Here is a 12,511-nt window from a genome sequence, read left to right as displayed (position 1 = left end):
TGTCTATCATCTAATCTAACCTTTATATCCGACCTCTTTGAAGGAAAGCTCGTGGCACATCAATGTACCTGCTTCGCAAGTACTCTGCAATACCTTTCCCAAGACCGTCTATGCGATCGGAAGACGCGATACCTCCGTTCAAGTTATCGAGGATACGGCTAGTTGACCATTATTCAGCTCTTAATCATACTGGACAGCAAACGATACTTACAAGTGCACGGCGTTGATGCCGGGAAACTCAACGCGCTCCACTCTCCGATCCGGATTGTTTTTGAACCAGTCATCGCCAAGCAGTTGCTTCAGACGGGAGACGGTCAACAGCGTCCGGAGCCAAGGATACTCGTCCTCGTTTCGAACGAAGAAACCGACGTTGGAGTTATCGGCCTTGTCGCCAGACCGTGCGTGGACTATGCTGCCCAGCGGCGCAAACTCCGTGGGGCCCAGTGAGACCAGGTCTACGGGATCTGTCGTATCAGCAGACGGTCGAAGAACCTTGTACGTTGCGGTGTTTCCGGGCGGCGGGATAGCTATCGACCCCCCCGTACCTAAGAGAACACGATGGTCGATGGCCGACTGCGGTATCAACGCCGGGAAGATTTCCATGAACCTCTTTGGGTCCATCGTTCGGAAGTCCAGCGACATGTGGTAGCCGGGATAGCTCTGCATCCGCACGGCGTATATCGGAACCTTGAAATTGACGGCTGCGATGTCCTCCTTCTTCCGCGCCTGCGCAAACACCCGAAGCTGCACAGTGCCGGCCTGCTGTGAGCTGGGATTCCGCACCTGCGTGCCGTACTGCTCGATGCTCAGCCGGCTGAAGTTGGCGTCTTTGAAGAGATGAGCCAGTTGGTTCTTCATCATGGCCACCTTCTCATCCACATCCAGTCCATTAATGTAGAAAGTGGCCTCGGCCTGATAACCGCCTTCCGCTGCGAACATGACTTTGGTGGTGGGCGGAGGCGGCAGCCCCTTGGCGCCCCAAACGCGCACACGATCTTCTCCCGTGCCCTTCTGCTCCTCAACGCGAACGTCCGAGAGGTCGGCGACCACGTCCGGGTTGAGGTAGAGATGTCCCTGCAGCTCATACAGCAGCTGGGCCGTGACCGTGTGCCGGGTTACGTGCCCGCCACCCTCCACCGTCTTACTTATGACGCACCCTCCGTCGCGAGCAATCTCGGCAACCGGGAAAGCAAGGTCGACGAGTTCTGGGAGGAAGTTCTTGAAGCCGGAGAAGTTGGCGCCCACCACGTACGGCCCACACTCGATCAGGTGCGCCGCCAGCAACGCCCCCGCGAGCTCCTGGTGCTGGTCTTCCCGCCAACCGTAGTACCACGCCGCGGCGCCCATGACGGGCGACGCATCGGTACATCGGCCGCAGATGACGATGCGCGCACCCGCCCTCAGGGCCTCGACGATCCCCCAGCATCCGATGTACGCGTTGCCGCAGCAGGGCTCGAAGCCCCAGTCATCGAGCGTGGTACCTGGATGGTCCAGGTGCGGAAACGTCAGGTCTTTCCGTCCCGACCCGTGCCGCAGCAGGCCCGACACGTCGTCCCCCAGCACCGCGGCGACCGCGCTCTCGGGGTGCCCCCTCGCCCTGCACAGCGTCTTAACCTTGTCGAACAGCGCGGCGGTGTTCAGTGCCCCGGCGTTGGTGACGACGCGTATGCCCCCGGCCATGACGTCGTCGACGCACGCCTCGAGCTGCTCGTAGAAGCCGTTCTCGTACCCGAGACCCGGGTCGACGTCGCGCCTGGCGATGGCGTTCCAGGCGATGTTCATCTCGGAGAGCCAGTCGCCCGTGATGACCTGGACGTTGCCGGAGCGGATCATGCGTGCCATGGCGTGCGGGTGGTCGCCTGTCGCGCCGGAGACGTTTCCGATCCTGATGGGCGGCTTCTCGATCATGTTTGGAGCTTCTTTTGGGTTCCGGGAAGGGCAAAGGGGGGAATAGGGTTCGAGGAGCAGCACAGAGGTCGTTCGAGGAAGAGTAAGGCTGCCGGAAAGAAGGCGTAGCGTTTGGGAGGTTTCGTATATAGTCCAAGCCGAGTCTAGTTTACACGTTCTGATGGAATTATTCGAGGCACAAAGTCACAAGAATTAACTACGTGGAACATGCTGATCTATGTGGCGTCGTGAACTTTCGCCGATGATGGATCGTTATCCGAGCCAAGGACCATGTACTTCTTGGCGGGCTTGTTCTGTCTGCATGTCCTCCAAAGTTGTCGAGATAGTGCTTGAACGACCTAACAATGGCTCTGTGATTCGGGGTATCAAGCCGCGGGACCAGGGTAATGTGTCCAACTACGAGTGCAGCATGCATAAGCGTATACCTGTGGGAAGCGGCGCCGAGGCCGAGAGCACACCCCACAGAGGCTCATCCTGTCAGTTCCAGCTTCTCAACACTTTGCCGTGGGTTAAGCTGGGACATGCGAGCATCTCGGTAGCACTTGATCCCATTGGTTCCATGGATGATCGGATAAGGGACGACGCATCTGGTCCACAAGTGTCCCTCTTCCACTGGGGTTGTACCGTCTGCCCTTTTTCGGCCTTCGGCGCCGTTGGCCGAAGCAAACGTTTGCCAACTCGTCCCTCCGCAGTGATTGTAGCACACTGTGGTACCGTCACTTTGGATCCAGTGGTATGGACCCCGGCTATTTCACGCATATGGCCATTGGGAACCCCGCGGTGGCCAAGGATCTCAGATCCGGGGCTGTTGCGGGGAAAACGAAGGTGTCGAGATCCCTGGCCTCCTAAAGTGTACAGCCCCGAGAACAAATACAGGCTCGATCCCCCTTGTCCTTCTTAAGCTTCCATTTGACTCGATCTAGGTTGATACGCTTCTAAACTCTTGCAGAAGTCGGCAGTCCCTTGTTCAATATGGCGTCTCACACGGACTCTTTCGCCGCGGGGCAGCGAGCTCAGTCTGCGCCTGATATCGAGAAGCAGCAGGCCTTGTACCAGGAACATTCTCAAGTGTTGGATGACGAGAAGAAGCCTCCCACGGCGGTCGACTACTCCGGAGCCGCGGCCAAGACTGATCCTGCTGAAATCAAGCTTGTGAGGAAACTGGACCTCTGGATCATGGTGAGCCCCCCTCGAAACTCCTCGCAGTGTTCCATCTAACTCGTCTTTACTAGCCAACGCTATGGCTCATGTACTGGCTCAAGTAAGCAAAGCCCTCTCCTAGTCAGAGACACCCTCCGCCAACGCAGCTAACGCCGTCCAGCTACCTTGACCGCAACGCCATCGCCCTCGCCCGGCTCAACGGCCTCGAGAAGCAACTCGGCCTCAGCAGCGTTGAGTACTCGACCTGCGTCTCCATCCTCTTCGTCGGGTACATCCTCGGCCAGATCCCCAGCAACATGGTCCTCACCCGCGTCCGGCCCTCCTGGTACATGGGCGGCTTCATGATGGCCTGGGCCGTCATCAGCGCCCTCACCGCCGTCGTCCGGGACTACAAAGGCCTCATACTCACGCGCTTCTTCCTTGGCGTCGTCGAGGCGCCCTACTACCCCGGCGCCCTGTACATCCTGTCTATATTCTACACCCGCAAGGAGCTTGCGACACGCATCAGCGTGCTCTACTCAGGCAACATCCTGGCCACCGCCTTTGCGGGGCTCATCGCCGCCGGCGTCTTCCACGGACTCGAGGGCGCCCACGGGCTCGAAGGCTGGAGATGGCTGTTCATCCTGCAGGGCGCCGTGACCCTGGCCATCGCCCTGGCGGCCTGCTTCACGCTCCCCGACGAGCCCCTCACGACGCGCTGGCTCACCCCCGCCGAGCGGCAGCTCGCGCACGCCCGGATCGAGCGCGACACGGTCGGAGCCGCGCGCGTGCCGAGCAGCACGTGGGCGGGCCTGCGCGAGGCCGTCGTCGACCCCAAGGTCTGGGTCTTCATCTACATGCAGCACATGCACCTGGCGACCAACGGCTTCAAGAACTTCTTCCCGACCATCGTCGAGACGCTCGACTTCGGCACGACCATCACGCTCGTGCTGACGTGCCCGCCGTATCTCATCGCCGGCGCGCTGTCGATCGCGTGGGCGTGGAGCTCGGGCCGGCGCAACGAGCGGACGTGGCACATCACCATCGCCAAGGGCGTCGCGCTCTTCGGGTTCGTGCTGGCGTGCGCGACGATGAACACGGGGGCTCGGTACTTCGCCATGGTCGTCTTCACCGTCGGGACGTACGGGGTGAACTCGATGTTAGTCGTCTATCTGTTTTCCCCTGCCGTGTTTCTAGTCTTGGCGCCGAGGTGGTTGCTGACTTTTATACCCTCATGTGTTAGCTTGCTCAGCTGGGTCGGAAGTACGTGCGGGCAGACAAAGGAGAAGAAGGCCTCGGCGCTGGCGATTGTCAACACAAGCGCCAGTATCAGCTTCATCTGGACTCCGGTAAGACTCTGCCTGATGCGTTCTCGTCAGCGCCGAGCGGTGTGTGCGACTTTGCTAACGACACTTGCAGTACTTGTGGCCGACGTCGGACGCCCCGAGGTATGTCATTCCCATGGCCAGCAGTGCGGCCTTTTGCGTTGCGTGCACCGCAGGCGCGTGGTTGATGAGGTGGATGCTCGTCAAGGAGAATAGGAAGATTCGACAGAGTAACCAGGAGGCGATTTTGTTTTACGCCTACTAGTAGCTTCCATATTACACGGAGTCTTGAGTTGCTCTCCGGTAGAGGTTTGCAGCAAAGTCTGGACTCGAGATGCTTTTTCTGTTTCCAACGTATATCATAATTATCACTTTGCGTCGCCGTCCGGTTGGCTCATTGGCGTGGATCATGCTCATGGAAACTCATCATACTCCGCCGTCTATCATTTTCGTTATAGCGACGTCGACTGAAAGTTCAGAGATGTAATGCACTGACTCATTTGGCTAAACCGTTTTCTTTCTTCATTCCCTGAACCATGTAATACTTAATTCTTGCCACTGCCTGAGGCTTGTCCCGAAGAACCGGTCCATTCCATGAAGGTCCGCCATCTTCGTTTAATAGATCTGTTAGATTCCTTGGCATGAACCTCGCTTCCGTCTATAGTCATGGGATCATCCTGCATTGTTTGCAGATCTTGATGAATGCTTGCTTTTTCCATATTTAGTGCCGTTGTGATTCCGGTTTGAGAGGTATCCTGTGTTGGTACGGTCGAAGCATCCTGACTAGGGGGCGAAGAGAAGATTGAAGGAGACGAGACTCTAGTTGCAGCAACACTCTCTTGAGAGTCGTCCGTAACTTGTTCCGGCTCATTGTCTTTCTCGATGTCGCCTTTGTCTGGTAGCCTCCATGGAAACCGCGAGCTGTGGCCAAAGATGACGGCACCGCGAGGATCGAGTGGACCGGGCGGAGTTGTTCCACCGAGCTTTCTCAAAGAGGTCGCGGGTAAGATGACTTGGACTTTGTCGCAAGGTCTCTGGAGGCCCCAGTTGAGCCTGCTTTTGCAGACGCAATCCTCAAATAGCTCCGCGGGCCTGTGCCAGAAGAGACCCGTACACAGCTTGAAGTGACGTGCATCCTGTGGTCCTCTCTTTCTCAGGATGTTCATCAGATCGTAATTGCTGACGGCGAGGAAGTTTTTGCCTTCTGGCAGGAGGCGCCAGTTATCGCACAACCCCGCCAGTCCTGGTGCTGGAGTGATGAGATTGCCGAACCCGTGCCCGAAGAGCGTAATGGCCCCGATGGTCCTTGTGAAGTCCACCCACGAGTTCCCGCTGAACTTGGATTGTCTCATATTTACAAACCGGGGTTTAGGGCGCTGTCTAGTGGCGATGTCCATGAAGACATAGCCCTCAAGCTGGCTCCTGGGTGCGAGGTGTAACGGCATTCCCGGGGTGTTGACCTGCGCCTGGAAATCCAGCAGCTGTTCCAGGCAGAGGCGGATTTGGTTCACCCGGTCGATGAACAGGCTTGGAATTTCAGACCGGCCGCTTCCTAGGCCAGTGCCCCGAAACACTGGCCGTAATATTGGCATTTGCAGATTGTCTTCGTCCTCGAGCACGTCCATCGCCGCCCTCGAGCTGCAGGGATCTGCGCTCTCGCGAAGCTTCGAGTCGGTGAAGATGTAGTGCCTGCTGGAAGAGCCCACGAGGTTCTCTTTGAGTGATGCCCTGACGAGGTGCAATAAAGCATTGACGCCATTTGAAAGCCAGGCTTGGCGGGTACCGGTATCATAGAGAACAATGTACTCGTTTTCGAGTAGCTCGAGACTTTCGAGGTAACTATCCTTTCCACGCCTGATGGCAGGTGATGGGTCTTTTTTGCCCACTGCTATCTCGACACCAAAGGTGAGGAACTCCGGGCCACCTTGTACGATGAATTTCTCTAACACAAAGCCAGGACGAACGAAGTCCGGGTCAGTCCATAGATCATGGTAGTTGGCGTCAGGGGAGCCTGTGAGATTCAAGCAATCAAGGTTAGTTTGCGGCACAACTTCTGTCATCCTTGACGTGGGCCTACCGATATTGCATAATGCCTCAGATGTCCAGCCCAGAACATGCCGTGAACCATGTACGTTCCACATCGAAATGGATTCATCTTGCGTCTTGAGTTTCAGGATTCGATCATCGTAATAAGGCAACCGTTCTCCAGTTTTGTTCATAACAAGGTGCCAAGCAATGATGTCCCCTGAACGAGAGGAAGGGACCAGGGCCACGTTGAACCCCTTGAGGAGAACCTGGTTGTTGAACAGGGTCAGCTTGTTAGCATCAGCCAGATATGCCATGACGGGTAGCGGAATTTCCAAGCCGTCAAAGTCGTGACCGCGACGGAGGACAGGAAACCCCCTCGCTATGACAGGGTTCCCGAAAAGGCCAAACCAACATAGGCCGTTAGGAACCTTCGTTTCCCGGTATTCCGTGTCTTGCTCCTCGAATCTCAATACAAACCGGGTCTTCTCAGATGGATCAAGATTTGTGAATGAGCTTCCAGTTTTGGAGGCGCAGGATATATGCGGCGTGATGTAGGCTATCTTGTACTTTGACCCGGCCTCACGTAGAGCGGATCCAAGCCATGCCAGTACTTCTGCGACGTCGACGATCGAGTCAACCATCCCCGTGCAACTGATAATGTGGTCTGTACCATAAAGACGATATGATACGACGGTGCCATCGTACAGTGATTCTACGAACGTCAGCATCTGTAACGTTACGGTTGCGATCCACATTCTTTACTGAACTTGGAGACATACTTTCCACATTTGTTTCGGTGCCCCCAGCTAATGAGGATGTAAGACCCGACAGAACATCTTCTCCCAAAAGTGGCCAACATTGTCTGAGATACGATAAGCAAGGTAGTAGTTGCGCATTCGTTGCAGAGCCACTGATAGTTAGTGCATTATGAAGGGCCGCGACGTCCGGGTAGCCTTGCTGTTCGGCAAAGTGGACAGGGTCCCAATGGAGCTCAAAGTCGGCGTGTTGAACGGACAATGCAGCTCTTGTGGTCATACCCTTAGGACCGCTCAGAGTCGTTCGTACAAAGGCCCTAATGGTGTCGATACTTGTCGTATTGTCCGAATCCAGCCTTCCTTGCTTTTCAAACTCGGACAAAAGCCAAGAGAAGGCCGTAGTCGCGAGTAGTGTTTCCCTGTAGCTGGCGAATTTCTCGTTCAGCACGTCGACCGTGTCATCCATCTCGGGAAACCCTGGCTCCTCGTCATCCCCTCCGGAGTCCTCGGAAGATTCATTGTCTACCGATTTCTCTCCTTGTCCTAACCTGTCGGGTTCCGTTAAGTCCCACCGCAACACCTTTTCCTGGAACGTGAGTGAGGCACTGTCGTAGACATTCTCACGTTGATTTTGCGTGTTTGGCTCAGAGTTCATTGATGAATACCCATCTGGGTAAATTTCGTCGAGAATGTGCTGTTTCAGCCTCGTGGCTATGCGACTTGTTTCACTTGGTCAGCTTTGGACCGGGTATCATTGGTTACTGTTCCTGGTTGCTTACTTGCGATAGTGTCTAACAAACGTGCTGATATCTTTAGCCTCAGGTTCTGCCGCGGTAGAACTAAGTCTGATGGCGAATGTTTTCAAAATAGGGGTCAATGACCTCTCCAGCCAGAGCTCTCGGCTATCGTCCAAAGGTATGACGCCATGGAGGAGGTCGGCAAACTTCTCTACATAGGCAGACTTTTGGCTCGGCGGCAAGAGAAGCTCCTGTCTGTCTGTACAGACGGTGGCATTATCGTCAATCGGACAATTCAGAGGTTCCACGACGCTGGGCTTCGGACTCTTCGATTTCGGGACAGATGCGTAACCAGAGTCTGTAGGGAGACTGGCGACCGCTGAATGAGGGTGGGATGGCTGCTCTGGTGCGCTGAAAGGGGCCCTCTGCTCATAATCATGCACAGAAGCCATGGTTTCCCGCTTCATGTCTTGATACTCAACTAGGCGAATGATAGGCAAACTAATATGCTCCATATGCTTGGCCAAGTGGACCGTCAGTTTCTTCCACGTCAAGAATTGTCGACCGCAAAACCGGCAGGGCTCATCCTGTGCCCTTGCGGGTGTTTCTTGGCGGCATTGTTCGACCTTTTGCCACGTCGGATCAAGTCCTCCACGCTTCATGGCGACTTTCGGTTGGCGATGAGGCTCTATGAACTTGTGCTCGCGCACAAGATGCTGTAGGAAGTTGTCTCGGCGGTAACAGGTGTGCCGGCAGTCCTCCATGTCACATGTCCACCACTCAAGGTGACGGTGGGCTTCGTTCTCGTGGCGCACCCAATCGGCCTTGCGCTTAAAGGTCTTATGCTCCCGGCAGCGGGGCCAAGTGCAAGTGAAGGGCTGTACGTCTTCATGGACGTGCTTCGTCCAGTCAGAAGGCTTGTCAATCTTCTTCAAGCGGAAGCAGAGCTGACATTCGACTTTAGCCAGAAGATATCCTGCAGGCGGTGGCGGAATGCCCGGCGGGAAGCTTTGTTCAGGAAGATAACCCTCAACATAGCCTGAGTCAGGCTGAGGTCCAAGGGCACTGAATAACGGACCGATGTCTTGCATATCTCTCTCCTGGCCAGGCAGAACAGAATGACCACCACGTACAGGACAGAGAAATCCGCCTGAGCAATCTTCACCAAGCTCTATATGTTTAACCTTGGCATCGAGAAGTGCTTTGTATCGAGAAACCTGATGGTGGGCGATGCGGTCAACCAGGTAGCTGTGGCTGGTTGCCAGAGATGGATAGAGCCAAAGCACATGCTCCCGGAAGCCTGCGAAGTCTGGTGAAATTATCTCCATCAGTTGGCTTGATAGGTAAAATTGCGATTTGAACTTATCGTCCTCGTCGTCGTCTGCATCGAGGTTTCTGGAATTTGATTCTTCCAAAAGTTCAGGCGTGCCATCTGCCCTCCTCCACATGCGAGCAAAGTTCGAGTGCATTTCAGCTTCACTGTTCTCTATGTCTGACTTGCTTTTGGTCCTCATAATATATGCCTCTTTGGCTCTAGGTTCGGTAACAGGGGCCAGAGTGCTGAGAGGGGGTCTGGGCGACGTGTCCATTGTATCGTAAATCTGCCCAGTCGAAGTGCTTTCCTCAAACCCAATAAACGAGTCAAATAAAGGTTCTTCGTCGACCAATGGACGCCATCGCTTTAGAATAACTTTCGTTGAAGTGCTCATGGGAGGAGGCGTATAGGAATTTTCGGCTGTTTTCTTCAGTGTCTGTAGGCATATGTGCTCCACGGGTCACCTTGTCGTACTTACAGGCTGCTTTGTCTTCTGAGGTCATCAAGAATACCAGAGGTGGGAGGATTTGCAAGAGCTCTTTAGCATATGACGCGGCTGCAGCCACTGCATGCTGTTGCAACCTCTCGCCGTCATTTTTGTCGCAGATACCACGGATGATAACCAGAGGCAAGTCAGTCTGTGAGTCATCGGTCCTCAGGTCAGCTACCTCGGTATCAAATAACCAAACTTTGATAAGCTCATGGGCATCTCTCTTATGTACTGGCCCGTCTCTCATGACTTCAGGTGGAGATACAATGCTGCTGTGAGGGAGAGCTTAGTATGTTGTTGATCGTGCTTGTACTGCTATGACAAACCTGTAGATAGATAAGAGCTTGGATAAGTGTTCCGAGACCCGTGTCTTGCTTCGAAGATGATTGGTGCGTAACTTCTCAAGCGCCGCCATTACAGTTGTCGATAGCGGCGCGACCTTGTTCTCCAGATGGGTAACGTGACCATCGATAACCTTGCCGAGATCATACTGAACCGCTTCGTCGCAATTATTCAACAACGGGCTAATGACGACGTCGTCCAAGTGGATGTCGAGATTGTTGCCGTGATGTGGAACCCAGCTACCGTAGCTACCGATGTCGATTGAGATGCCGAGGCGGACTGAAGGGTAGCTCAACCTCATGTGGCGAGCCGCGGTCGCTACCGGGCTTGTACCTTTCTCGGCGGTAGGTGAAAAGGCAGCTACGACAAAGTGGCCTTCGATTAATCCAAGCGCGTAGGTGTTGGAGTCACCAGGGTGGGAGGGGAGGCCGGCCAACTGCTCATCCATCATCTTGGTCGCGATTTCTAGCTCCAACGGGTGGGCACAAACCCACCCGATAGTGAAGTCGTCCACGGAGACGGAGCCATAATACTCTGCCATCTCGAGCCGATCGTGTTGTCATGAAGGTCACAGAGTCCAGACGTCTGAAAGCGGAAATCCAAGTGAGACGGGATCCAGAAGATGAACTGACGACGACGAGTCGAGGGGCTATGCATCTCACCAGGCAGCAATGGTTTGGCGCCCTCCCTCTCAAAGTAGCTAGATGACTAAGTTTACAGGATTTCTTGTACGACTCGAGCTTGTGTGTTAAAGTGAGAAACATACTAATCCAGTTTGGGACGGATGTACATGTCCAGTTTAGGTGATATAGGTAACTAAGCAGTTAGACAGAAATACAATCAAATCAGGCATATCAGCTAAACATCAATAGAATTGATGGGTAATTCAAGGAATCTTACCCGTCATAAATTCGCGGGTAGACAGGCTCGGTATATATACAAGTCTTGGCTGAGGATATATAGTAGTACTCCGTAGCTTCACCGCTTAATCTTTATCGTCATCAACATTAGACTCGTGTTAGCATAAATAAGTCTTAGCAGCACCTACTAGTCCTGTGGAACCCGAGCCCAGTCGCCCATCAGTAAAGAATGCCCAGTCAATGCGCGCCGGCGCCTTTCTTCACCTTGCTCGCGTCGCCGTCACCGAGCTCGCCGTCTGCCTTGCGCTTGTTGCTAGCCTGCCCTCCCGGGACATGGACCTCGGACTCTTTGCCCACCCTGCCGCCGAGTTCGCCGAGCCTCTTCGCTTTCATCCTGTTGACCTCGAGCGCCAGTCCGTATGTCGTGGCTGCTGCAGTGGTCGCCCCCGTGCCTTCGTGTCTCCCCGTCTCGCACCCTTTTACATCCCCCACGCGGTCGCAGCAGCTCCACCTGAATCCCTCGGGGATATCTTGACGATTGGCCTCGCTGTCTCTTTCATAATGTTCGGCGGGCCAGTCATAGTCGTCCACGCCGTCCCAGACCTCCAGATCTTCGTCCAGCTCGAAATCCCCTACGTCGAAGGGTTAGCCACCCGCTTGAGCGTATCTTGACTGGTAAGCATGGCAGCTCGAGTCTGGAAACGGGATTTCGCCGTTGGGAATCCTAGTTTGATTTCAAAACAAAGGCGAGTCTTACCTGGGTGGTAACAGCACGCGTCGGAGGCGTTCTTGTCCGGGTCAAATTCCTTTTCGCACTGCGTGCACACGTCCCTCTTCGGGGCGCCCCGGTAAAAGTCGAGAGCCTTCCTCCGGACCGCCTCGTCTTCGCTGCAGATGAAATACAGCACCTTTTGAGCGTCGGCCTCCGGTATGGATCCCACGGCGTCGAGTTCCTGTTTCGCGCGCGCAGCCTGGACGGCGTCGCGTTGCACAGCATGCTCGGCCATTGTTCCCCGATGCAGCTTGCTGGCAGCAGCCCCTCCTCTCAAAGCCAAGTGGAGGTAGGTGTGCTGCGATATCGGACGCAGTGGAGGGCCACCACACCGCGTTACCTACCTCTCCTGTGGGTGAATTTGCCGGATGGTAAAAGGAGAGGAAAAAGCGCGGGGTCAACTGAAGTCAGTTAACGGCCGAAGTGTGTAGGGTTTCAAAAATCCTCTCCAATATCCCTCAGTGGTCAAAGATCGAACGGCTCCCCTTACAACGTGACGTTAAGACTCCAGGACGCGTTCGTAACGTTCCACCCATATCCCGGGGACGGGGGGACGGTTCCGCCCTGAAACGTTAAACTGGCGCGACGGGATTGTACAGGATTTTACGGATGCCTGCATAGGATATACCGGTACTACAAGTATAGTAATATAGAAGAAGCATCCTCGAAGGTTTCCCTGGTTCTCCCTCTTCTTTTAGGGGATGACTGCACGCACACACAGACGCGTCTTTCCCCGACCCCTCACGCCGATCATGGTTTGCCGGGGAATCTCGGATGGTCAGGGTAACCCCTGCTGCCCAGGCGGACCCTCCGCTTCCCTCTCGATTGCAGTTCCCTAG

General features: G+C 55.0%; 5 protein-coding genes across 5 annotated transcripts; 1 reads left to right on the top strand and 4 right to left on the bottom strand.

Annotated features, from left to right (window-relative positions):
* Positions 1-22: 22 nt before the first annotated feature.
* Positions 23-1,908, bottom strand: LY79DRAFT_527406 (uncharacterized protein; the record flags this gene model as incomplete). The annotated part of the gene is made up of 2 exons (XM_060555932.1): positions 23-158; positions 212-1,908. 2 exons carry the CDS (start codon positions 1,906-1,908, stop codon positions 23-25), a joined length of 1,833 nt encoding a protein of 610 aa, XP_060408273.1.
* Positions 1,909-2,880: 972 nt separating this feature from the next.
* LY79DRAFT_674209 (major facilitator superfamily transporter) lies at positions 2,881-4,638 on the top strand (the record flags this gene model as incomplete). The annotated part of the gene is made up of 5 exons (XM_060564269.1): positions 2,881-3,087; positions 3,141-3,169; positions 3,230-4,207; positions 4,292-4,397; positions 4,468-4,638. 5 exons carry the CDS (start codon positions 2,881-2,883, stop codon positions 4,636-4,638), a joined length of 1,491 nt encoding a protein of 496 aa, XP_060408272.1.
* A 280-nt stretch (positions 4,639-4,918) lies between these two features.
* On the bottom strand, positions 4,919-7,436 carry LY79DRAFT_527431 (pfs domain-containing protein; the record flags this gene model as incomplete). Its single annotated transcript, XM_060555934.1, has 3 exons — positions 4,919-6,384; positions 6,451-7,113; positions 7,181-7,436. The coding sequence occupies 3 exons, from the start codon at positions 7,434-7,436 to the stop codon at positions 4,919-4,921; spliced, it is 2,385 nt and encodes a 794-aa protein (XP_060408271.1).
* A 1,333-nt stretch (positions 7,437-8,769) lies between these two features.
* Positions 8,770-10,927, bottom strand: LY79DRAFT_570407 (uncharacterized protein). Its single transcript, XM_060559149.1, has 4 exons — positions 10,025-10,927; positions 9,687-9,970; positions 8,846-9,628; positions 8,770-8,792 (listed from the first exon to the last, which is right to left on the bottom strand). The coding sequence occupies exons 1-4, from the start codon at positions 10,579-10,581 to the stop codon at positions 8,782-8,784; spliced, it is 1,635 nt and encodes a 544-aa protein (XP_060408270.1). The 5' UTR covers positions 10,582-10,927; the 3' UTR covers positions 8,770-8,781.
* On the bottom strand, positions 10,928-12,359 carry LY79DRAFT_653585 (uncharacterized protein). Its single transcript, XM_060562604.1, has 2 exons — positions 11,658-12,359; positions 10,928-11,532 (listed from the first exon to the last, which is right to left on the bottom strand). Exons 1-2 carry the CDS (start codon positions 11,905-11,907, stop codon positions 11,138-11,140), a joined length of 645 nt encoding a protein of 214 aa, XP_060408269.1. The 5' UTR covers positions 11,908-12,359; the 3' UTR covers positions 10,928-11,137.
* Positions 12,360-12,511: the final 152 nt, after the last annotated feature.

The sequence above is a fragment of the Colletotrichum navitas genome, assembly GCF_030913465.1.
Source record: "Colletotrichum navitas strain CBS 125086 chromosome Unknown LY79scaffold_112, whole genome shotgun sequence".
Taxonomy (NCBI): Eukaryota; Fungi; Ascomycota; class Sordariomycetes; order Glomerellales; family Glomerellaceae; genus Colletotrichum; species Colletotrichum navitas.
The sequence above is the reverse complement of the archived record's forward strand: the minus strand, read 5'-3'. Positions and strand labels throughout refer to the sequence as shown.

What these genes read in the sequence shown, in the direction of transcription:
- LY79DRAFT_570407 (XM_060559149.1), bottom strand. Translation starts at nt 10,581, where the DNA reads ATGGCAGAGTATTATGGCTCCGTCTCCGTGGACGACTTCACTATCGGG. An exon ending in AAGCTCTTATCTATCTACAG is followed by an intron (nt 9,971 to 10,024) that starts GTTTGTCATAGC and finishes TCTCCCTCACAG; the next exon opens with CAGCATTGTATCTCCACCTG. An exon ending in CTCAGAAGACAAAGCAGCCT is followed by an intron (nt 9,629 to 9,686) that starts GTAAGTACGACA and finishes TGAAGAAAACAG; the next exon opens with CCGAAAATTCCTATACGCCT.
- LY79DRAFT_653585 (XM_060562604.1), bottom strand. Translation starts at nt 11,907, where the DNA reads ATGGCCGAGCATGCTGTGCAACGCGACGCCGTCCAGGCTGCGCGCGCG. An exon ending in CGCGTGCTGTTACCACCCAG is followed by an intron (nt 11,533 to 11,657) that starts GTAAGACTCGCC and finishes CCTTCGACGTAG; the next exon opens with GGGATTTCGAGCTGGACGAA.